General features: G+C 35.6%; 1 protein-coding gene across 3 annotated transcripts in view; it reads right to left on the bottom strand.

The window, feature by feature from the left end:
* atrnl1a (attractin-like 1a) overlaps positions 1-27,226 on the bottom strand; it is a 332,899-nt gene that overhangs the window by 62,670 nt on the left and 243,003 nt on the right. For 2 of the 3 annotated variants that reach the window (XM_067386115.1, XM_067386114.1), the window contains exon 29: positions 20,453-20,561. In XM_067386115.1, the coding sequence (XP_067242216.1) occupies positions 20,453-20,561 (109 nt within the window). Of the gene's footprint in view, positions 1-224; positions 3,053-20,452; positions 20,562-27,226 lie in introns of those variants that run through there. The other variant, XM_067386113.1, reaches the window with a different exon arrangement.

Below are 27,226 nucleotides of genomic sequence, written 5' to 3'. Positions count from 1 at the left end.
TATTCTTGGTAAAACGCTGCCAACAGTCTACAAGCCATTCAACCCACATGGTTTGTCCTGTAAGACCCAGCTAGTCAATTACTGCATCTCACAACACAGATCTTCACTTCAGCGTAAAAGTTCCTTGACTCCTAGAGAGAGCAGTTTCAAAAAGAAAACTAAAGCATACAAGATATTTATCAAAATGTTTATTTCTGCATAAACATGAACTTTCTTTGGCTGGATCTTCATTTGTTCAAACTTGATTATGTATAAGGTAAATTATTACATAACGCTGTAAGACCAGAAAACTCTTCAACATTTATACAATTTACAAAGGTTATGACTCAAGTATGCAAATGAGAATAAATAAACAAAAACAAATGCCTTTGAGACAATAGAGACAACACAATGATATTGTTTCTGCAATGCAGTATCATCGCACCTGTGTGAACTGTGTAACAGTGCAAAAAAGCCCAATGAGTGATACATTTGTTCGACTTAAGCCGAACGGGAGTCATTTAAATACACACGTTTGAATTTAAATCAACATCACAAGTCTCTTTGGACAGAAGAATACGAGGTACCGAAGTTAATGTCGTCCCAAAAGTTGAAATTCTGTCAACACAAAACATAATATTTTGAAAAATGTCTTTTTTGGGGGGAAATAGCCTACTAATGACATTGAATGACAAGAATGACATACAGGTTTGGAACAACATGAGGGTGAGTAAATTATGACAATATTCACTAGCCCTTTAAATTTAGGCTGGTTTTGTTAAAGATATTTTCAGACAACAAAACAAAAATTATAAAGGATTCAATAAAATGAAGGATTGAAAATGAAGGAAACAAAATTTTATGTGAGAATGTTTGGGGCCTATTAATCCATTTTCATAAAAAGACACAAAATTATACAGTTTTTACATGTCTTGACTATCTGAGACAACATTATGACAATACACAATTAGAGTTACAAATACAGGCAAAATATTTACATGTTGAACGATACTGAGTTAGGAAATGGACATATTTTAGTCTGACAACTCCGGACATAGAAACCAATGATTTTGGCCACAGAACCATAATAATATTTTAAGTCCACTTCAGTTGTGGCTTGTTACCTTGTTAACTCTCTGCTGGCACACATCTGTTGATCATAAGATGTTTCAATACAACCACTCTGTCTGATAAATGCAGCACTACTGTATGGCAACTAACTGTACAGAACTACAGTACCATTAGGTAGTCTGCAATCATATGGTGCTGAAAAACCCTGTGGAATTGATGATTAAATCACTTTCTTTTATCAAATGCACACACAACTACAATTAAGCCATTTGTAGGTTGCCCATAAAAAGTGTAATCGTTCTCTCTGTAGTGCTATCAAAACATTCTGTGTGTTTGAGCATGAGAATCATTTTAGGAAGATCGATTGGACAAAAATTGACTTTGTTTTCTCAGAAAGAAAAAGACTGCAATCTCAAAAAGTTGGTAAGACTTTAGAAAAAAGTCTCTTATACTCACTAAGGCTGCATTTATTTGGTCAAAAATAAAGTAAAAATGGTAATATTGTGAAATATTATTACAATGTAAAATAATTGTTTTATATTTTAATACATTTAAAATGTAATTTATCCCTGTGATGACAAAGCTGAATGTTCAGCATCATTACTCCAGTCTTCAGTGTCACATGATCCTTCAGAATTCATTCTAATATGCCAAATCAGTGCTCAAGAAACATTTCTTATTATCAGTGTTGAAAACGGCTGTCCTTGCATAATAGTTTAGTGCAAACTATGATACGCTTTTTTCAAGATTCTTGAATAGAAAGTTCAAAAGAACAGCATTTATTTGAAATAGCAACGTTTTGTAACATTATAAATGTATTTACTGTCATGTTTGATTAATTTAACGCATCCTTGCTGAATAAAGGTATTAATCTCATAAAACAAAGCTTACTGACCCCAAAGCATGTATGTCGGCTAAAAGTGAATTTTATCTAGCATATACAGTAGCATACTAGCATACAGACAAGCTCAAAGCTTAAAAGCATGGACTAAAAGCCTCAAAACTCCAGTTTTAAATGTATGCAGTCTTTTCAGTTGTTGAATTTAAGTGTATGGCCAGTTCTGCAAGACAAATCCAATCTAATCTCTACAATTAAACTTTCCACACGCACTTCCTGATTCTGCAGAGTTAGAAGTGTTCTTGGGTCAACATTATTTGTTTGCAACATTTGAAAATTGAATGCTAACCATATCCCCACCCCTAAACCTAACCCATAACTTATCCTAAAATCATAGGGAAATGATAGGTGAACAACACTGATGTAGAAGCACCTAACCCTGGTTGTAATCCTAAACTTGACATAAACTTTAAACTTGTCCTTCAAATCTGATTGGTTGGCTGAAATGTTGATCCAGGAACACGTTGCACTTGGTGAAATCAGGTTCAGCCTTTTCACACACCCAGACTATTACAAAGAACCATATGTACCAAATACAGTCGTCGGATAACAATAATTACTGCATCAAAGAATCATCAACAGACAATTTTAATAAATGACAGGACAAAACCCTGAAAGCCAGGTTTATTCTCAATGCCTCTACGTATGTGATCAGATGATTAATTCAGGCCTGTAACCTGTCACTAACGGCTGTTGAAAAACAGAAACCCAGTGGGTGCAATCAAAATGCAGATGTCCTCTACAGAGGTTCAATCAATACTGAGGGAATACGAGCTCCACTATGGAGCGTGGAATTCAGGAGGAGCCACACACGGACTACTAATGTCTCGACTCTCCTTTGTCATTTACACTTCAAGAGCTCCCCTCTCATCAACACCATCTCCTTCTATTTGTAGAGTCCAAAAGAGAAAGAGAGAGAGGAGAACAAAAAATCAGAATCAGTGCGTCTCGGCCGTTCCTGTGAGGTCAGTCGGCTGGTTCAAACGCAGGTTCCCTGGTGCACCGTGTGCTGCTGTTTGCGGCTTTTTAGACTCAAGCCCTTGTCTTTGAAGTCGCCGGCCCTCTGCTGAGACGTATCAATAAGAGCACTGGCTATGGTAATGCCTGTGGGGAGGAGGAGGAGGAGAGAGAAAGGAAAGGAAGTGAGCTTCAAAGAAGAGGAGTGCAGCAGGTGAGGAGCAGCATCCTGATAAGAGCATACTGACACTTACTAAACAAACCTCATCCACAATCAGACCTCAGTGTCTGTCAATATCACAGCAGTTAAAGCTGCATCACCGAAGAGTTCAGGTCATTATTTACAACTACAGGCACTTTTGGACATAAGGAATTTTAGAAAATAAGCTCTCCTCATTTTTGCTCATTTTGTGGTTGAAATGATGGTTATGGAAATTAATTTTTGTAATAAAATGCCTCATTTGTCTTGCTAAGACTAATTTCAGAGCATTTTATGTTTGCATTTACATGTATCATAAATGCACACAAATAAACTAATATATATATATATATCATGAGATCTCGACACTAAAATGTGACGAGATTTCTTGTTGAGGCGAGAAGTAGTCTCGTGATGTTGCCATGACAGAGCGTTAGGATGATTAGGAAAGAATATGCCACCGCTACGTTAACATTACGCCTCCACTGTCATTTTGCTTTGTATTTAAATAAAAGACATTTAATTCAGTTGGATAATGGTCGCCGCCGCTCCATATTCACAGAGTTACGCACGATCACGAAAGTGAAAGTAAACGCAAGCGCGCATTCAAACGCGATTTCAATACCCCACATTTTGAAAGCGGCTCCCTGATGAATGCAAATATCTCTCAATATGAAAGCTATTTTAGGCTGGGCAGTGTAGTTGTAACCATCTCTTAGCTCTGTATCAAAGAAACATTTGGTCTTATTTGCACTTTGAATATTGAGAGAGTGCGATTATGGTTGCACTTATTGTAAAGTGTTACCAAAAAAACGAATAACAGTTTTCTCTTAATCTTATTAAACACAAACAATAAAGTTTCATTTGTTAACATTAGTTTTTGCACTGTGAACTATCATGAACCAACAATGAATTATTTTACTAACATAAACAAAGATTAATAAATACTGTAGCACGTATATTGCTCATTGTTAGTTGATGTTGGTTAATACATTAATGTTAATAAATGAGGCCTTATTGTAAAATGTTAACATTTTCATTTATACTGTTTTTATTTCTATGATCAGTTTGTGGAAAGGAGTTCAGTTAGGAGGTCAAAAGTTGTAGAAGCTCATAAATCATGTACAGTAAGGTCTGAAGAGACTGAAATCATACAGAAGAGAAGTCAGTCAGTTGAGGTAGTAGCAAAACCTTTTACAGTGCTTGAGTATTGTTGTCTTTTACTGCAGATGATAATTCATACTCAGAAAGTAAAACTGAAATGACATTTATTACAAGATGATTAGTTAAAACATGTCAAATATACCTGCAGAATATTTTTTCTAGTCATGTATTTCACCATTAAGGATTTCTTAAAAATAGTGTGTAATAATCTCATCTCGTGAACTCAATCTCGCGTCTCGTCTCGTGAGCTACCTGTCTCGTCACACCCCTAATATATATATATATTTGTGCATAAATTGACAAAATTACAGCTTGGTTGGAAATGACACACAACACAAATATTCTTTAAAATCAGATTTTTCTATATTTTCTTCACACTTCATGGCTCATATTTCATCATAAGCATGTTCTTCACTGTTCATCTCAACTAACTTTTGATAAAACTTTTTTCGTTGCGAAACGGTTAGTTGTGTCAGAAATGACAACTGAGGGACAAGTGTTTATTACCTTTTTTTTCACTTGTTATTTTTTAAATATATATATTTTTTTAGTTTAAGATTGAAAGTCTTTGTCTGGAACAATGGCAAATCAAGAAATATGCACAAAAAGGAATCTGAAAATTAGCAAAAAATAAACAAAGACAATGTAATCTCCATAACAAAAAGTTGATAGAAAGCTTGACAAAGTTAGTTTTATTTAAAAAATCTTTTTTGAATAATCCTGATTTATTTAAAAATATGTATGTTTGTAATCTTAAGATTAATAGCATAGCAGCAGAGGTGTTTCATCTGTCATAGATTTAAAGGGTTAGTTCACCCAAAAATGAAATTTCTGTCATTAATTACTCACCCTCATGTCGTTCCACACCAGCAAGAACTTTGTTCATCTTCAAAACAAATTAAGATATGTCTGATGAAATCTGAGAGGTATATGTCTCGTATATAGACAGCAATATAATCAACACTTTCAAGGTCCAGAAAGGTACTAAAGACATTGTTAAAACTGTCAACGAGACTGCAGTGCTTCAACCTAAATTTTAAGAAGCGACAAGAATACTTTTTGTGCACAAAAACAAAACAAAAATAATGACTTTATTCAATATTATCTTCTCTTCTGTGTCATTCTCATAGGTAGTTCACATCCAGCGCTTCCGTGTTATACATCAGAATGCTGATTCATTATTGGCTGGATGATAATAATGACAGAAAAATAATGACAGGGAAGAGAAGAGATTGTTAATTAAAGTCCTTATTTTTGTTTTGTTTTTGCACGCAAAAAGTATTCTCGTCACTTCATAAAATTAAGGTTGAAGCACTGCAGTCACGTCAACTGTTTTAACAATGTCTTTAGTACCTTTCTGGACATTGACAGTGGTTATTATATTGCTGTCTTTGGACGAGTCATATACCTCTTGGATTTCATCAAAAAAATATCTTAATTTGTGTTCTGAAGATGAACGACATGAGGGTGATTAATTAATGACAATTTTAATTTTGTGTGAACCAACCCTTTAAGAGAAAAGTCTCAGAAAGCTCAAGTGAAACAACATGTGGTGGATCTGAAATTTCTTGATTAGACTCATAATGCTACAGGCTACATTCATCATTCAATGAGCAATCAAAACAGAAAATGGAGTGGACAACAATGCAACAATGAAACTCCTAATCCACTAAAGCATGATTTCTTGCAATTACCTTTTCAAAATATCAAAGTTCACATTCATCTTCTTGACCCAGTATTCAATTGAACTGCATTTATTTACAGCACACAATGTACATACTAAAAGGACAACATCTTCAGAAGAACGAAATGTTTTCTGCTAAGGAGAGATGCCCGTCTCAAGTGAATTAATTGCGAGGCTGAATCAAATTCAGGTGCGCATGAAGAGAAGGCTAAAGTGCTCTTGGCTAATGGAAAATCAAACTCATTATTGTGATCTTTGGCAGGTGAGCTGCTCGCATGATTAACCCAGATGAATTCTGCACTTTGAGACAGGATGTGCGAATCCGAGAACTCCATTAAAGGTAATCAGAAAGACTCCGCTGACCTGAGGCATGCATCACTGTAAATGAACACTTTACAGCTACTGCATTATTGGAAACGGCTGTTGTCTCGTCCACGTGAACCTTAAATGCCTTCCCGCCACGGCTCGCGTGTGAGACAAGTTCCAGTGATAATCGGAAGAATGTCTCAGTGGGAGTCGAGCGAGCAGCTGTCTGCAGCGAGTCCTCTTCGCACCACCTGCCTCTTCACAAAGTGTCATTATGCCACACCAAGGTCACTCTTCCAACTGATGAGTGTTTTCCACAAGCAATCAGCCACACTCCAGCCTCAGTGTGACGCCAAGGTTATTCTGAGAGGGAATACACTCTCATCCTGACTCTCTATTTCCTTGAGTCATAATGACTTCACCCGTCATTCGCAGGCCATTGTCAGGACGTGAGATCTGGTGTGGTGGGGGTCATTTAACTTCAATGTTACCTGTGTGATTAAAGATAGGATAATGAACTCACTTGGTGTTTATTGTATAACTCAAGCCTGACAGCACAGATGACAGCGGCTAACAATGCTAATGGGGTTTAGAAGTGAAGAAAAGGGGATATAATAATCTTTTATCTTTATTCTTTAGCTGAAATGATGGAGCTATATGTGGCATATTTTATAATTATATTCACTGCTCATTTTCTATGATAAAACTTGCGTATAGCTGATATCACTTTCCACATTAGCAGACCTTCAGATCTCGCCTTTCAGTTTTCTGCTGATCAAAGAGGTTTAAATCAATCCGCTATGAGGCTCACAGCAATTAAATGGATAGTTCACTCAAAAATGACAGTTATGTCATTATTTATTCACTCTTACGTTGAGTAAGAACAAAAAAATAGAGTTATATAGTATTTTTCCATATGATAGATCATAGTGATCAAGGGCTTAAAGGGATAGTTCACCCAAAAATGAAAATTTGATGTTTATCTGCTTACCCCCAGGGCATCCAAGATGTAGATTACTTTTTTTCTTCAGTCGAACACAAATTATGATTTTTAACTGCAACCGCTGGCGTCTGTCAGTCCAATAATAACAGTGATTGGGAACTTGAACAATAAGAGTCGTAAAAACTTCCATAGACAAATCAAAATTAAAACCTGCGGCTCGTGACGACACATTGATGTCCTAAGACACGAAACGATCGGTTTGTGCGAGAAACCAAACAGTATTTATATAATTTTTTACCTCTAATACACCACTATGTCCAACTTCGTTCAGCTTCCGGCTAGTGAGGTCTGATCGCGCTCTGATAACGGAAGTGATGTCTAGCACTCATTGAAGTATATGGGCGAGACATCACTTCAGTCAACAGAACGCGTTTTTTGACCTCACTAACAGGAAGCTGAACGAAGTTGGACATAGTGGTGTATTAGAGGTAAAAATTATATAAATATTGTTCGGTTTCTCGCACAAACCGATCGTTTCGTGTCTTAGGACATTAATGTGTCGTCACGAGCCGCAGGGTTTAATTTGGATTTTTCTAAGCAAGTTTTATTTACTGTTATAGTTGAAGTTCCCATCTACTGCTATTATTTGACTGACAGATGGCAGCGGTTGCAGTTAAAAATCATAATTTGCGTTCGACTGAAGAAAAAAAGTCACCTACATCTTGGATGCCCTGGGGGTAAGCAGATAAACATCAAATTTTCATTTTTGGGTGAACTATCCCTTTAAGCTCCTCAAAGGCCAAAAAACATCATAAAATCATAACAGTAGTCCATACAATTGTTGTGCAATATTTTAAATCTTTTGAAGGCCTACCATAGAAGGTATGAAACAACACCAGGCATCATACAGCTGTCAAGATTGCTTGGTGAGATTACATGTGACAGATGAAAACTAAAATGTATGTACAGGAGATGACTGATGTTGTTATTAGTGTTGTTTTCTGACTTGCAAAAACTTGGGTGGGAAGACAATAAAAAACACAAATTATACACTACAATATGTGTTCTAAGATCAGCTGAAAATATCAAATTTTTGATATACTCCAACTGGATGGATTCATAGTCTGAAGCTAAAAAAAAATCTGTGGCCATGTGATTTCTTTTGAAATCTGTCAGCTCTGACTGCCCAAAATCTGCAGACTGGATCTTTCAGCAACTCAAGTCATCATGTTCAGACTGCAATTCTGGGCAAAAGTCATACAGTCAGTGAATTCCAGCCTTAACTACGTTACTTTAACTTTACACTGTAGAACATTATTGCAATTTTAACTGTAAAAGACAGTAAAAATGCTACAGTAAAACCTGTTCATTCGTTAACAGTAACTTCCATTACTACAACCTTAACATTTCATGTAATGTCAGTAAAAAAAAAAACAAAAAAAAAAAACTGTGAAATGTACAATGATTTATGAAAAAACTAGTTTGCAGTGACATTCATTTCTTAAAGGTGCCCTAGAATTAAAAATTGAATTTATCTTGGCATAGTTAAATAACAAGAGTTCAGTACATGGAAATGACATACAGTGAGTCTCAAACTCCATTGTTTCCTCCTTCTTATGTAAATCTCATTTGTTTAAAAGACCTCCGATGAACAGGCAAATCTCAACATAACACTGACTGTTACGTAACAGTCGGGATCATTAATATGTACGCCCCCAATATTTGCATATGTCAGCCCATGATCGAGGCATTACACAAGGGCAGCCAGTATTAACGTCTGGATGTGCACAGCTGAATCAACAGACTAGGTAAGCAAGCAATAATAATAGCGAAAAATGGCAGATGGAGCAATAATAACTGACTTGATCCATCATAACATGATATTTTTAGTGATATTTGTAAATTGTCTTTCTAAATGTTTCGTTAGCATGTTGCTAATGTACTGTTAAATGTGGTTAAAGTTACCATCGTTTCTTACCGTATTCACGGAGACAAGAGCCGTCGCCATTTTCATTATTAAACACTTGCAATCTGTATAATTCATAAACACAACTTCATTCTTTATAAATCTCTCCAACAGTGTAGCATTAGCCGTTAGCCACGGATCACAGCCTCAAATTCATTCAGAATCAAATGTAAATATAACAGTATACAATACTCACATAATCCGACGCATGCATGACGAACACTTTGTAAAGATCCGTTTTGAGGGTTATATTAGCTGTGTGAACTTTGTTTATGCACTGTTTAAGGCAAGCGCGAGCTCCGGGGGCGGAGCGCGTGATTTAAAGGGGCCGCAACCTGAATCGGCGCATTTCTAATTATGCCCCAAAATAGGCAGCTAAAAAAATTTATAAAAAAAAAATGTATGGGGTATTTTGAGCTGAAACTTCACAGACACATTCAGGGGACACCTTTAATTTTTTTTATAAATGTCAGGAGTGCAAAATGATCGATGTGTAATTTTTTTTTTTTTATATATATTTTGAATAGAATATCAACAGATATATGAATTTTCTCATGTTTGCTCCAGTTTATTTGTGTTCACATAGCTTTACTGAACAGCGTCTGTCAGGGCTCTTAGTCCAAAAGTGTGCGTATCTGGAGAAATATTGACGTTTGCAAATATTTTGTCATACAGATTACCATTTCAATTCATTTCTCATTGGATTATGCAATCTTTATGCGATCTGAAGAGCTGAAAGAGCGTTCAGAGCACACTCTATGTCTGTTTCTTCCTGATGTTCGTTACTTATGATCTCAGAGCGCTCAAGTCGTGATATAAGGAACACCATTTCTGGGTCTAAGCCTCGACTCGTTTCACTTGAGAATGCCATTGCGACGGCCGTTTATGAGCACTATTTATTCAAATTAAACATTTAATATTTTGAAAAGTTAAACATTTAAAATACATAGTCTACACAACCTGTTTACATGCTCACAGCATCACAGACATTAATATTTTAACGATATATAAAAGATGAATCACTGTCTGGCCATCTGGGATTTTGATATGGAGATAAAGGTTAGGATTATAATTTTTTGATAGTATTACACCACATCATGTGTGTATATTAGCACCGTTTCTTGTTTTTCTTGTGGTGTGAAATAGAGCGCGTGGACCCGGAAGCGCTGCCACGTGACGTCAGACTTAACAACCGTATTCCCTGCCCCTTCTGGTCACGCTGTTCTGTACATTTCCTCATTCTGATCTCCGTGATAAACATAGCCAAACAAACATTCATACACATGAAACAAGAAGCTAATAAACGCAGGATTACGATGGTATATGGTTTGTGTGCAATTTTCATGCAATTTGATGTATTTTCATATGAATGAAGAATGTTTACAGTACACATGCTAAGCATGAGTAATGATTAGCTGCATATAAAATGCTAAATATAACATGTCAACATCATTATATGGCTAAAATCCACTTTAGATCATGATAGGAAGTAAATACAAACACTTGCTGTTAAAGTGTAATATTGATCTTTTAAATTGTGTTACGTAGGTTGATGCTAATTGTGGCTCAAATGCATCTGTCGTGCCAGGAGCTGTATTCTATTTCAAGATCTATTTCACATAAGGTCCCAAGAATATGCTTTCTTGTTTGTTTGTTTGCTAAAAAAAAAACTTCAGATAATAGGTGGATTCATGTAAAGTGGGATGAATGATGATGGGGAAGCCATAATGCCAGAATAGGCTATAATGGCTGAACACAAACAAAAGAATAACTATAAAAGAACAATAAAGATTAAGTCTCATTCATGACAGACATGTGAAAGGTTCGTTGAGTGAAAACAAGAGAGCATGAATTGAGCAGTTTAAAAGACTAGTTAGGATAACCCCTTACCTGTCCCATTTTGGCAAGTGGGGCATAAATTACTGTTTTCTCCTAAAAAGGACAGTGGCCATAAATAAAACAATGTGACAAATCAGAACTGGTGGTTTTGCAGAGCTAATTCAGCTATGTCCATGAATCCAAGTGCCACTGCCCTCCTCAGAGTCAATAATGCCCACCCTCCTCTTTATGCTGCTATCACTGTCGGCTGCTGACTGGCCACATTGACCACAGCCTAGTTACCTGTCATGATAAGGTCAATAGTGTTCCTCCCAACACAAAAGCATAAGTAAGAGAGAGAAAACACGGAACACAACGAACAAATAGATTAGACAGGTCTGCGCCTACATGCCCTTGCTAACAAGCTGCACAATTAGCCACTTTACATCCCATAAACAACATGCTGGGGAAAAAAAGCGAGAGAGAAAAATGGGAGTGTGTACTTGTATGCAATGTAACCTTGAGAGCAATTTTTGAGCACTCAAACGTGCGCAACCAAACACCTGTCATGCCACTAATTACAATACATAATTGCTAATAACATGTTTACAGCGGCAGCAGAACAAATACAGTGCATTTGTGCTTATAACTTTTCTCAGAAAGAGAAAATTCCTGGAAAATAGACTGTGTTGGTTAGTCCTGCAAATACATGTGTCTATACTGCAGCACTGATGAATGCTTGGTTCTGATTGGCTGACAGACATACTAAGGTGTTCATTATGTTTTTATAATGCCTATTAAAGGGATAGTTCACCCAAAAATGTTAATTTTGACCTCTTACTCACCCTCAAGTTGTTCCAAACCTATATGAGTTTCTTTCTTCTGTTGAACACAAGAAGATATGTTGAAGAATGTTGGTAATCAAACAGTTGACGGCAGCCATTGACTTCCATTCCATTTTTATTTTTTTTTTGAAAGTCAATGGCTGCCGTCAACTGTTTGATTACCAACATTCTTCAAAATATCTTCACACTCATGCAGGTGTGGAACAACTTAAGGGTGAGTAAGTGATGACAATTTTTTTTTTTTGGGGGGGGGGGGGGGGGGACCATCCCTTTAAGTAGTTCTAGGTCTTGAGCACATAACATTTCCATATCCACTTCAACATATTATTTTCAATTATTTTAAAGAGTCTAATAATTCACTATAAGAAAAAGAAGAAAAAGAAGAAGAAACAACACCAAGACATTGGCTAATGGCAAAGCTGAATTTTCAGCAGCTATATTCCAATCTTCAGTGTCACATGATCCTTCAGAAATAATTCTTATATGGGTCAATGGGTCATTTTTTTTTTTTTTTTTGTTTGTCCAAATGCCTTAATAATAATAAAAAACAAAGATATGACATCCAGAGTATGTAAGGTAGTACAACTAGATCTATTTTATTGAATCCAAAAGGTTTTAAATATATGTTGCTACATATAAAGGTATTTTAAAGATTTTGAAGTGTCAAATGGTCATTTGATTTAACTGTTTGAAGACCAATATAGCCACTTCATCTGTGAATAAAATATCTTAAAATGCAATAAATGTACATATTTTTAATTCTGGTATCATATATCAACATAGTGCAAAATAGTATTAAAATTATGTGTAGAAGTCGTTGCTTTGTTATGAGAAAGAATGTCTGGAAAAATTAATTTCATTGATATCATTTGGAGTAACCAATATAAAGGAATAATTTTGGATCAAGTCGTGTGGTCAGTATCATGTGACATCATTCAGAGACCGGCAAAGGACCACATGGTCGTGAAGCAAAGTAACAAACTCTCTTTTAACTATTTGAAAAATTCATGTTTTCACTTGCTCATACGCATGTCCCGAAACATCAGGTTATTCGGTACAACCGCTATAAAACATGGAAAATGTACTATTTAAAAACTTAAACGTACTAAAACGTACTAAATATAAAATGTTTGACTGTCCTTTTGCTAGCAAGCTAAGTAGCTAGCTAGAGACCAGCCTGTTAGCATTTTTTGAAAATATTGTCATTCTGTATAACCAAAAGTGTCATTTGTTAAAACCGAATCTTTGTCGATCTTGTAAAAAATGTCAAAAGCAGTGTACATTGATTATAAAAACCACATAATCTCATTGTTAACACTTAATAAAACTTCAAAATTAATTATATCTCCATTATGTCTTTTTACACTTTTAAAAACCTTATTCGTCAATATGCTGATTTGGTGCTAAAGAAACATGTCTTATTATTCTCAATGGTGAAAATGGGTAATAGCATATCTAAAAATAGTTACTATTTTGAACGATAATCTCAAACTGGCAATAGTAATGGAATCTGCTGCACAGGAGCCTATACAACCTGTAATATTTTATAAAAATGATAAGCATTATGATTACACCAGGAGGACTATTTTTTAAAAGTACTCAAAAATGCATTTGCCTGAAAGGGTTATAAATAAGTCAGTCTGCCACGACAGATTGGAGCTGCAGATAAAGCAGGTCAGAATAAAATCAATTTGGCTTTGTTGCTCACTTATAAAACTATCAAAAGACTGCACTCTCATTCTCTCCCCATGCGACTTCCCCACGGTGCTGACTGTGCTTTAAATGCACTAAATGGACATTTTAAAAGGGTAAACAGGCAATATAGAGACATTGCAGGCTTTCTCGTAAACACAGAAAAAACATACTGGGAGGATACTCTATAACACCATCAGCCAATGTCATGGTCGTCAAGGATCAAAGGTAGTGCAATTAACCAAAAAATATTCACTAATGACACTAATGTCAACTGAAACTCAGCAATCTAAAGCTTTTTTTTTTTTCTTTTTTCAAAGAAACAGCATTTGAATGGCCTGCTAACAGTGGGCAAAAAATAGAGCAGATAAAGTTTTTATATGTGCCTGTGCTTTTCTTCTTACATCATTTCAACTCCAATAAATATTGAAGGTATATGTATTTATTTGATAAGTAGTCATGGAAATGCAATAATGTATAGTCAGCCGGTCATTATCACAAAATAAACCCCTTCAGGGGGTTTCACATCAGGGTCTTGATCACCCTGTTGGGGTTTATTTTGCCATAATGACCAGATGACTGGTCATTATCCCATATTTATTGTGCTCTGATGTGGCTTAGTTCCAAAGGAGATCTATGTTTGACAGAAATGTTAGCTGTAAAAATGAAATGCGGAGGGATTGGAATGACTTTCAGTGTTTATTACTTCTACCTGTTCACTTTACGCCCTCCTTGAATGTCCCAGTCACTGGCGGTGAACCTCTTCATCTGAATAAGTAGATGAGATGGATGAAAACTGGGATTGTGTTTTGCAAGTGCTCTGCTGATATGATGTCTAAGAGCTGCGGTTGTACTGGCAGGAGAAACAATCTGTTATCTTACAAACAGATGTTCTGCTCTGCAGTTTCCACCTGACTCTCAGTGTGAGACTTGCTACATTCACCCATGTAAATGTGTATGTGTGTGCGTGTGTGTGTGTGTGTGTGTGTGTGCGTGCGTGCTCATGAGGGTTCGGTTATATATAGAAACAGAAGTTATGGGTAGATTGTACATAATCTTTTCACTTTATCAACTGAAACAATTTTGATTTTGAACAATTCATTGGTGCATGTTATTCCAAACAAAAGCAAAAATGGTCTTCGATATTATCTTTAATCAAAATATAGTAGCTGCATTTTTTTGATCAAACATATAGTAAAAACAGATTCGGTGCTCAAGAAACATTTCTTATTATCAATATTGAAAACAGTTGTACTGCTTAATATTATTTGTGAAAACTTTGTATTACTTTTTTCAGGATTCTTTGATAGAAAGTTACAAAGTAACAGCATTTATTTGAAATAGAAATCTTTTGTAACGTTATAAATGTGTGTACCGTCACTTTTGATCCATTTAATTCATCCTTGCTGGATAGTGTCTTAAATAAATAATAACAATAAAATCTTTCTCCTCCCCCAAACTTTTAAATGGTAGTATAGATAATGTTGACCAGCCAAATAACTATTTAGGTATTGCTTTCATTTTGATTTTAATGCGTAATTTTGAATTGAGTTTGCATTAATAGGTGAATGAAAGACCCAAAGCGACCTGTAAGGAGACTCTGACAGTGCAAATGATGGAAGAAAAGAAATATTCCTCCACAGCTCAAAAGCAATATGACCTCCATGCAACCATCTGTTATATCAACCACACAAGTAGACTTTGTGTTGAAGTTTTTGGCTATTCTCTTTGATGCTTTATGCAGACCTGCTGTCTGAGATATTGCCCTTGTTGAGGGAGTTGGAGACAAAAAAAAAAAAAAATCGGACTCTTTATAGTGTGTCTTTTCTCTATATAGTGTTTCAGATTTTAAAACACACACACACGCACACACACACACATTTGTTTTTGTGAATTGTGGGGACTTTCCATTGACCGCAATGCATTTTATACTGTACAAACTGTACTTTCTATCCCCCTACCCTAACCCTAAACCTAACCATCACAAAAAATATCTTAATTTTTAAAAAAATTTTTAAAATATCTACCATATTTTTCAGGTAAGAGTGGGCGCGGCCATTTGTAAATTTAATGTGTCTGGCTTCCAGTGTCATTCGCTTAGTTATTTTTAGCTGTACAAAATAGCTCATTATATGCTGCTTGATATAGTAAATTGGTATTTCTTAACTTCCTATTTTAATGTATCGGCTTAATTATAAACACATTTTTTGTTTTACAGTTTACTGCACTTCGACATTGTTCTCGTTATTTCCTTATAGCGGCTGTCTTGCATATTCACAGAAAAAAAACCTTACTTGCGCATTGAAAAATAAGGTGGATAGAAGAACAGAAACACCAAAGGACTAACTCAAGATGCAACATTGCTGCTGGACATGTTTAAAAAAAAAAAAAAAAATATATATATATATATAAGATTTTTAATTTTTTTAAAAGAAGTTTCGTTTGCTCACCAAGGCTACATTTATTTAATTAAAAATATATTATTGTGAAATATTATTACAATTTAAAATAACTTTGTACTATTTAAATATATTTGACAAAGTAATTTGTTCCTGTGATGCAAAGCTGAATTTTCAGCATCGTTACTCCAGTCTTCAGTGTCACATGATCCTTCAGAAATCATTCTAATATGCTGATCTGCTGCTCAATAAACATTTTTGATTATTTTCAATGATGAAAACAGTTATTTACTTTTTTTCAGGATTCCTTGATGAATAGAAAGTTCAAAAGAACAGCATTTATCTGAAATACAAAGCTTCTGTAGCATTATACACTACCGTTCAAAAATTTGGGCTCAGTAAGAATTTTTCAAGAAATGAATACTTTTATCCAGCAAGGATGCATTAAATCAATCAAAAGTGGCAGTAAAGACATTTATAATGTTACAAAAGATTAGATTTCAGATAAACACTGTTCTTTTGAACTTTCTATTCATCAAATAATCCTGAAAAAAAAATATTGTACACAAATATTTTGTACAATTGTACACATTAAATGTTTCTTGAGCAGCAGATCAGCATATTAGAATGATTTGTGAAGGATCATGTGACACTGAAGAATAAATTACTTTGTGAAATATATTCAAATAGAAAACAGTTATTTTAAATTGTAATAATATTTCACAATATTACTGTTATTGCTGTATTTTTAATTAAATAAATGTAGCCTTGGTGAGCAGACGGAACTTCTTTTAAAAACATTAAATATCTTAGTGGTTCCAAACTTTTGGACTGTACTGTATATATATAACAGTCAAGCTGGCCTTTTTGTAACTGGATTGTTATTCAGAGATTTTTTTTTTTTTTTTTGCATTCCACAGTTCAGATTTGATCTATCATGACCCTTCCCTGTCCTCTCCTTCAGTGCTTTTCAGATGAAAGCAAAAGAATAAACTAAGACACCAAGTGCCTTCTGTACTGACGTCTCTCCTTACTTCACCCTTCATCTGCAACTTTTAAGAAATATCACACTTGAGAAGCATTGGATTGCCAGTACACACACACACACAATAAAAATATGAGGAAAATATTTGGTAACACTTTACAATAAGGTTCATTAGTTAACATTAGTTAACATTAGTCAACTAATAATGAAACTCACTTATACAGCATTTATCAATCTTTGTTAATGTTAATTTCAACATTTACTAATACATTATTAAAATCTTGTTAACATTAGTTAATGCACTGTGAATTAACATGAACAAACAATGAACAAGAAAAAGCATACACTGGTTACAACAATCTGTATTTTGTTGGTTCTCTCATTTTTGCATATGTTCATAATTTCTTTGTATGATCTCCTCACTTTGCGCTGACAAGACAGCCCTTCTTTTTTACGTTAAAGGAGGAGTATATAATTTTTGCACCACTAGCAGTGCCAAAGGGAATCTAAAGTCTTTTTTTTCACCTGCCATTCAAACTCAAGTTTGAGTACATAGGTACCTTCCTCCTCACATACCCATTGTTGTCTATTCATCTTGATGTTCTGATGTTTTTATGGCCATTTTCCATCTTCTTTGAGTAGTTCATGAATGCAGTGGGCCAACTTTGAGTGCTGCCACCTCTTAGACCCCCAATTAGAGCAACAGATTTCAGGTACATATGACGTGCATGGTTACTAGATTTGGGCTGCATCCACCCAGTCCACACAGATGGGAATGTTAGAAACTTTTTCAATCATTGTTTTCATCAATCATTATTATTTTTCCAATTCAGTTGGGTGCCGCTGGTGGTGCAGCAGCAGCAGCAATAACACACTTCCTCTTTAAGAAAATAATACATCAGTAGACCTTCAGGCAACCACAATTCTGCCTTAACACTGATAAAATATTGAACATAAACACTCTTTTGATCTAAGGTTTGTTTACATGTCCTCCATTATCTACGAGTGGCATTACCACACGCTGCAGGCCGAATCAGTCTAAATTTTAGTGTAATTCAAGGTGAAATGCATATTTTATGATTCACTCTTGCTATATGTGTCTGTGAAATACAAAGGTATTCAGCATCTCACCAAAACCATCTCCAAAAACCTGTCATGTTCCTTGAGGCCAAATACGCCTTTTCATTCTTTATCACAAGCAGCAGCACAGGAGCCTACAGATTCACATGTGCCAGTGTTCATTAAATCAAAGAGCAGGTATTAGGCCCTCACAGACTGAGCATGAGTTACTGTGCTGGAATAAGGGGGCTGGCTTAAGGGATAAAGGCGTACATTTAGTGAGTGTGTTGGAGTATTTGGATTTGATTTTCCTCGGGGATAACATTATCCCTGTCAGATTTATTCCTCTGATCAGTCAGCACTATTGGACTCCCAAAATGCATTTTATCTCTTGTTTTCACCTCATCTTTAATCCTATATTCCTCTCTTTCTCCTTTTTTCCCACCCCTCCCATTCTTTATCTTTCTTTTTCTGTCTTTCAATGAGGTGCAGTGGTGTCGGTGTCAGTGTCATACTGCAGTCAGAAGATGTTGCTGGCTTGCAGAGTGCTGCAAGTGTTATGTCTCTGAACCGCTACTTCCTGCTGCAGTACCATTTACAGCAGCTCATTCATCACGGTTACATGATGAACACAACCACACCACAGAGACAAAGAAAATGGGTATGATAAAAAAAAAAAAAAAGAAAAAAAAAAAAAAAATCAATTAATGACAATGAACAAGAGAAAGGATTGGAGGAGAAAAATATGAGATGTAGACAGCCAGAATCCAAAGGGTCAGTGTTTGGCTGATTAAATGAGGTGTACACAGCCAGAATCTAAAGGGTCAGTGTTTGGCTGGTTCGCCTCATTAGTCCCTGCTGGTAAATGTCATAATTACACCATCTGGCTGCTCAGAGCATCTTACAATTAGTGATTTCTTTTATTACTATCCTTTTCTTTTATTTACTTTTTTTAAACTAAAAAAATACACAGATCAGGCGTAATATTGCGACCACTGTCAGGTGAAGTGAATAACGCTGATTATCTCTTCATCGGTGGGATATATTAAGCAGCAAGTGAACATTTTGTCCTCAAAGTTGATGTGTTAGAAGCTGGAAAAATGGGCAAGCGTAAGGATTTGAGTGAGTTTGACCAGGACCAAATTGTGATGGCTAGACAACTGTGTTAGAGCATCTCCAAAACTGCAGCACTTGTGGGGTGTTCCTGATCTGCAGTGGTCAGTATCTATCGAAAGTGGCCCAAGGAAGGAACAGTGGTGAACCGGCGACAGGGTCATGGTGCTCATTGATGCAAATGGGAAGCGAAGGCTGAAAAAAGAAGATAATGCTGGTTCTGATAGAAAGGTGTCTGAATACACAGTGCATCGCAGTTTGTTGTGTATTGGGCTGCATAGCCACAGACCAGTCAGGGTGCCCATGCTGACCCGTCCACCGCCGAAAGCACCAAAAGTGAGCAATGGAAGAAGGTGGCCTGGTCTGATGAATCACATTTTCTGTCATTATAGGACATGTTGTAGTCCAGATTAAAATATAAAAATGTCAAAGTTTGAAAATAAATAGCCTATTAATTTTTTAAGTATTAAGTATTTGGTCCTGTGATGAACAACATTGCGAATACAAAAAACTGAATGACTGTTTGAAGCATTACAGCGTTTCCGGGGTAACCGCAGCATTTCTGCAGTTCCATCCGCACCCTCTGCTGTCAGAGAGTGAACCTGCACTTTCATTCAGCGTGTCTCCTTCACTCCTTCCGCCATGTGCTTCTCATATACATTGGGCATGTTTACATGTCTATCTCTTTTACAGCTGTGCATTTTATTATTTGTGCATTTTATACTCTTAATGGGGAAAGTATTCTTAAAATGCATTATAAAAATTTGAATAATTCGTAATAAATAATTATTCACAGTATTTTGAAGTGCCCGCGATAACAATATCATGCATATTCATTATCGTGATATATCGTATTACCGAATATTGGCACGTGTCTAAGTGGGACCAACACAATATTAGGAAGGTGGTCATAATGTTATGCCAGATTGGTGTATGTATTAATTTTAAAGGTTCCTTTAAAGCTGAAACTCTGCCCACATTCCTCATTCATCTGCATTGGTAGTTCAGTGGTATGCAAATGTCATTTTCTTTTAAATGTGCTTCAAAACAAAACAAAAAATAAGTATTTAAATATGTAAATAAACTTATCAAATCAAAATTATTAACAAGTACATAACTGCATGTTAAGCTGAAACTCCGCCCACATTCCTCTGCCAGGGTTTGATTACCGTGCTAATGCACATGTGATTTTTTTTTTTTTTATACTTGTTTAGAGATTTTTGCTCTAGTGAAAAATATGTAAATAAAACCACCAAATTTAATTTATTAATGAGTACACAACTACATGTTAAAGTTGCATGTAGAAGATTTGTAGTAACTTCATCTAAAGCCAAAGCTAAGATGTTAAATGAATGTTGAATCTTGAATTCTCACCGCATTGGCCGGGGGGAGGCACTCCAGAAGATGCCCGTGGAAGACTCATCAGCAATGTTTGCACAGCAGCACAATTCCCAGAACATGGCTCCATAGCTAGGGGACCAGCCTGAGAAAAAACAGTAGAGTGAAAGTGAGTGAAAAAAGAGTGACTAACTCACTATAAGAAAGATTTAGAGTTTTCTGCAATAAAAGCCACTAAAACACAAGTATAAGAATGATGCAAAGCTTTCTTAATTCTACTAATGTTGAACAGACCTTCAAACTTCAGGCGAAAAAACACCAAACAAACCAAAATATTTTGAGTATCAGAGTGCCTTATTTTCAGACACCAAAATTTGATGAAAGAAATAAACAATTTTATTCACCAAGTAAATTGATAAAAAGTGAGAGTAAATACATTTACAATGTTACAAAAAATTATTTGGAATTTCATATTGATTAATAAATCCTAAAAAAAAAAACAACAACAAACAAACAAACAAAAAAACAACCTTTCAACATTTACAATAATAATAAATGTTTCTTGAGCACCAAATCAGCATATTAGAATGATTTCTGAAGGATCATGTGACAGTAATCAGACTGGAATAATGATGCTAAAAATTCAGCTTTGCAATCATAGTGGGGATTTCTCTCAAAAACTAAAAACAGTAGTGTGTGTACCTGATGACAGCATTTACTGCAAAATTTGAGATTGAACATAATAACATGACTTGTGAACACTTTTTCTGCCTTCATTTAAGGAAATCCACATGTTAACATCTGCATTTAAGCTAATTTATGCTTCAGTCAAGCCTTTCCAGCATTTTCTTCAAAAAGGCAAAAAGTTCTCGTTCAAAGATGCACCGCAGGTTTTCCTTAATAGCTGTCTGTTTAAACAAGTGAAGGAGTATCGGTAAACGGTCTTGCTCTCTTCACCATTTCACACTCCTCCTATATGAAAGAACAGGCCATGAACTGCACTTCACAAGAACAAAATGCCACAGAATGACTAAATGAAATTGCCATCAGTAATAATCTGACACAAAACATGGTGGCCAAAATGTAATCTTAAACTGATGTAGCATCTCTATTTTCTGCTTCCTTCCCTTACACAAAACTCATATACCAAACACAACACTGTTTAAAATGGATGTGGTGAGGCAGATGACATATTTAATAAACAATCATTTATTAAATATGACTGCAGAATATTTATAACAAGATACTGTATCTTCACACACATCATTTAAAAATAAACTGAGCATCGCTGCATCACTGTCAAATTTCAGGATAATCGATTTGTTATGCAGTACCAGTATTCTTCCCAGATAATGAGAAGTCCCTCTTTGGGTATGATGAGAAGTCCCTCATCATACCCAAGACTATTAGATGTTGGCCGTATGATGGTCTATGAACAATATTTTTTTATTCAAAACAGTATGTGGGTAATACATAGGCACCATAAATTTATAGGTTTCCTGACACACATTACAGCACACCTGTCACCAAAAACAATGTTTTCTTTCACAAAATTCACACCTGTCAAAGATGATGAACACTTTGTTTAAGCTGAGCCACTAATGCTCACATACAAACATTAAAGTCCAATTTCATTCGATCCTCACTCTAGATTCTTTGATAATTTAAACTAGTCTTTTTTTTTTTCTTCTCCATTATGCGATGTGGCAAAGGGGCTAATTCATTTCTGTTTTAGCCCACAACAAAACCATGTCAGAATCCCATCATCCGTTTAGGTGACATAAATTCAATAGTTAAATAAGGGCTTATGATTGATTGAGTGTAAATGAGGCCAGTCCAATCCCTAAACTACACAGAGAAGCACCAGCAGGTGGTGAAAGTGGATTTCTCCTTAATTTGCATTTTAAGGGCTGTTTATGGTGCATAAACAAAATGGGCAGAGCTTTAAAAATTAATGCATACAGTTGGCCTACTGCTGGGTGTTTGATTATTATAGAAGCTCCGTTACACACATTAAAAGTGTGTTTGAATGACAGGAAATTAAACACAGGACAGGATACTTTATGTTTAAGTTGTATGTTATTTCTCTATTATGGGTTCAAAATGTTATATTTAACACCACCCTACGGCGTATTTGAAACTAAATAGTTTAATGTAAACGTGTAGTAAATATATATATATATTTTCTATGCCAGCATCCCAAATAAAATTAATTAAATCCTATGCAGACCATTGCAGCTTTCTAGTAAGTAAATATTAGCTTTAGCAAGGACATAAAATCTTCCAGCTTTAAAGGGTTAGTTCACCCAAAAATGAAATTTCTGTCATTAAATACTTGCCCTCATGTCGTCCCAAACCTGTAAGACCTTTGTTCATCTTCAGAACACAACTTAAGATATTTTTGATGAAATCCGAGGGTATCTGAACCACAGCAATGTCAATGTGCATTGTTTTTTTTTTTTTTTTTTTTTTTTTTTCATTATTCAAGAGGGAAAACTAAATAATCCAATTGTCACAGTGACATAACTATAATGCAAAATACACTTTCATGGTGTAATCATGGTGTAAGTAATCTGAAATCACTCACCATCAGCACAAGCAGCAAAATGTTGATTTTGGACCCTGTTTAAGTAAATGAATTGAAGATAAAAAGAAGTATACTGTGAGAGCTTTACGACTATTGTTCTAATGGGTCTGAAGGTCATGGCTGAGGGTGAGCTGTTGTATTGAACGCCTCTGACTGCACAGCCTCCACTGTGGCCTCAGACTGTCTGACTATAGGGAGGTGTACAATGACCGCAGGGGTCAAAGAGGAGTATACACTGTTTACTTACATCTTGTCTGAGGTATTCAGTGATAGAGATGTTTCAGTTCAGTAGTTGCCAGCCAAAGCTTTTAACCTTTGATCTCTAAATCAATGTTTGCTGTGTGGATGGACATAGAAGTAGTGGACAATTACAAAAGTTCTGCAGAGCAGTGTATCTTTTCTTTTCTTTTTCATTTCCTTTCTTTTCTTTTTAACTTCTTTTTTACATTATATCATTTGACTAAGCACAAATTCTCTTGTCCCCTTTCTCCTTTTCCTCTGAAAGATGTGGCTAATAGGTTTAAGTGCTGAAGCGTACAGACTAATTATAGGTTGTGCTACCTATGTTTTTGTTAGGTTTTAGAGATGATGAATTCATCAACTTGGAGGAAATAGGTTCCATTTAATCCTCAATCCTTCATACATCAGTTTCCAAATGAACCCGCCACTGAGCTCGCCTTGGGAACAGATGTTGAAATACAATGGCCATTAACTTTGCACTTAGCAATATGTTCCTTCTTATGGAGAAAAAGTGTTTGACAATGTATAAACATTATGTCACCTAATTAACACATACTGTAATGTCATTTATGCAAATGGTTGAAGCTACAAAGAGTTTACTTTGGCAGCTATCTAAAGTATTGGACCACATACACAAATACATTCCAGGAAGCATAATGATAATAATATAACAATGAATTATACACTCCATATTTCCATATTTGAGCATATGCAAATGGATTTTTAGAGTGAATGAATGCCGATATATCATATAGTTTTGTCTACAAAAAATAAAATAAAATATCAAGACAAGCGAAACGAGGCACCTCTTCCATGTTAATCTGACTTTTTGTTCAACGACTGCAACAAATGTCAAGCAACTGCATATTTTGATATTTTAAGTGGTTTCTGTTTCTGTGTTGTTGAGTGGTCACCCATTGTGAAATCTAACTTGTTCCACATTGAACATTAAATTCCTCCAGATTGACTCAAATCTTGTAATGCCTCGTTGCAGTTAAACATTATGAACTGCTTTTCACTGGAAACTGGATAGAACACAGAGTAGGACAGAACTAAAAAATTACAAATGTCATTACATTAGAAACAATATCAAAACAAGTGACCGACAAATAGAGCATGCAAAACACTTTTGAGTCATCTTTGCAATTACTTTTATGAATGGGTTATAAAGTTACGTTTAATGGAAGTTAGTATGAAGTTTTCAAGTTCACACAGGTGGTTCATCACATTAACTATGACAACAACTAACATTTGACTTTGACATTTGATTAAATGTATTTTATAATTTTACCAACCTAGTCTTCTTTTTGAAAAAAATGTTAAAATAAAAGCCACTTGGTTTTATATTTGTCATTTAATGCAAAAACATTAGAGATGCACGGATACTAAATTTCACAGCCAATACCGATAACCAATTATTTAGAATGATATCTGCTGATACCAATAGTTTATTTTTCTTAAGGAAAACAATATCTCCCAACTAATGCTGTAAACTGTACAGGGAACCCTATAACTTGTATTAAAAATGAAGAAATGACTGGCGCTATACGTTACTGCTTGAACATGAGGCACTCCGCCATGTCACATTTTATTGTCTGAATTTCGTGATAAAATGGACAGAATGTCTTATCAGAAGTAACAAAGCACAAAGCTCTTTACGATTGTTGGATGGGAGGCATGCTATAAATCTGTTAAAGGTGTGATGAACTGAGAAATCAACTTTTGACATATAAGAGGTCATCATACTATAACAATATCCTGTAAGTTTCAGAACTGAAAACTTCCTTGTTAGTCCAATAAAAGCTTTAATCGACACCAGACCCAGCAAATGACAGGTTTTTCAAAGTGGGGATCTATGACGTCAAAGGGCAGCAAGCACCGCCTCTGCATAAGAAGATCAACGCCTACTTCATAACTGCCTGTTTAGCCCTGCCCACCAATTCACACATGACATGCAATAGAATAGGTAGCCTAAGTAACATAGGCCTATGTGGTGGTAAACCAGAACGAGCTACCAAGCAATAAACATGCCGTTGAGGATTACAATATATTGTGCAGTGCCTGGACTCGACAGTAATGCAACATGTAAGTAACTGTGTTAAATCTAATGCCTGATCTGATATTAATGATTCTTGTACAGTCAGATGATCTTTGTCTATGTGTCAGTAAAACAAACCAGTGACTAAACTTCAACTTGTGTTGTTTCTCTTAGTAGGATGAAACTTTTAAGTAAAGTAAGTAAACTTTTATTTATATAGCACCTTTCACAGATATAAAATCACAAAGTGCTTTACAAAAGCAACAATTTTAATAAAAGAAACAATAAAACTTAGAAAACTATGATAAATAAAAATAATAACAATTAAAACCACAAAATAGTAAAACATAAAAGCCCAATCAACTAAAAGCCTGCCTAAATACAAGTGTCTTCAGCTGCTTTTTAAAAGAATCAACAGAATCGTCCACTCGCAGTGACAGGGGCAGGGCGTTCCAGAGTCTGCGGGCGACTGCTTGGAAGGACCGGTCTCCCCGAGTTTTAAAGCGGGTTTTGGGGACCATTAAAAGGTTTTGACCTGAGGACCGAAGAGCGCGGGAAGAGGAGTAAGGGGTCAACAGGTCAGTGATGTACTGGGGGGCCTGTCCGTGCAGAGCTCTGAAAGTCAAGACTAAAATTTTAAAATCAATTCTGAATTTGACTGGAAGCCAATGAAGTGAGGATAAAACCGGTGAAATGTGAGCCCTTCTGTTGGTTCCTGTTAAAAGCCTGGCTGCAGCATTTTGCACCATTTGAAGACGACTCAGAGAAGATTTGTTTAAACAAGTAAAAAGAGAATTACAATAATCAAGACGAGAAGAAATAAAAGCATGAATAATCATCTCCAAGAAAGCTTTAGACAATAATGCTCTCAGTTTAGAAATGTTTCTCAAGTGATAAAAACAGTTTTTAGACCCTGATTTAACATCGCTATTTTTAAACTTTTAATGTGTTAAACAAGAGACATTTTTACACACAGTATACTGAGTTGCAGCCTGACATTTTTCCACCCTCTTTTGATTGACAGGATACACTCAGGCCTGATCAACGGCTGCTTATAAACAATTGCCTATGACAGATAGTAAAAATAAATGCTTTCATAGGCCAATACATTGGTGCATCCCTAAATAAAAAACTAAAAAAAACAAAAAAAAAACATTCATACTTTTTAAATGTAAATCTAGAGTTAAATTTACATGTAAATTCTATTTTGAGGTGGCTGTGGAACTATAGTCACATTTGCACCTGTTGCACTGGCCCAAAACACTGGGAAAGGGGAAGAAAAACGCAGTGACTGGGAGAGATAGAGAGACAGTGTGCATCCAAGCAGGACTTGGCTTCTCTTGGGTGAAGCATTAATCTCTTTAAAAGCCTTCATTAGCTCAGATTTATCCATCCCCCACTTGCTGAAGCAGCCTGTTCATCCACCAGAGCTGGGCAGGATATTTGTACATTTAATTTTAATCCTCGTTAATAGCTATTTTATTAAAATGACACCTTCAAGAAGAAAGGCATTAACAGTGAAGTGATTGACTCTTCATGACAGATTGATCCAGGGTGTGAATGGAGAGATTGACTGTTTAGAGCGGGTGGTGAGGTGATCCAAATTAATCAAGCTAAGTAATACAGCATATAAATCAGGAAAGGGGCACAAGGCTCCTTCAAGGGAGGACTTCAGGTCCCGGGCAGTGGTACACCTCGTATGGGCCCGCTGAGACCCCACAGTGGCTGCTCCTTTAGAGAAATAACTACTAAAAGATATGGGTGGATATTCATATGCGACATTTATAGTATAGGACATTTCACGACCGGTGGAAAGTAATTTCAATATTTGACATTTACAAATGTTGAAAAGCACTCAAATACAAAAACAACTGATACAGGTAAAAAATATTATGGAAATATCAAAACAGAGTCGACACACTTTTACTCCCAAAGGAATTTTTAA

The sequence above is a fragment of the Chanodichthys erythropterus genome, chromosome 5 (genome assembly GCF_024489055.1).
Source record: "Chanodichthys erythropterus isolate Z2021 chromosome 5, ASM2448905v1, whole genome shotgun sequence".
Taxonomy (NCBI): domain Eukaryota; kingdom Metazoa; phylum Chordata; class Actinopteri; order Cypriniformes; family Xenocyprididae; genus Chanodichthys; species Chanodichthys erythropterus.
This window is presented reverse-complemented; position numbering and strand designations above follow the sequence as displayed.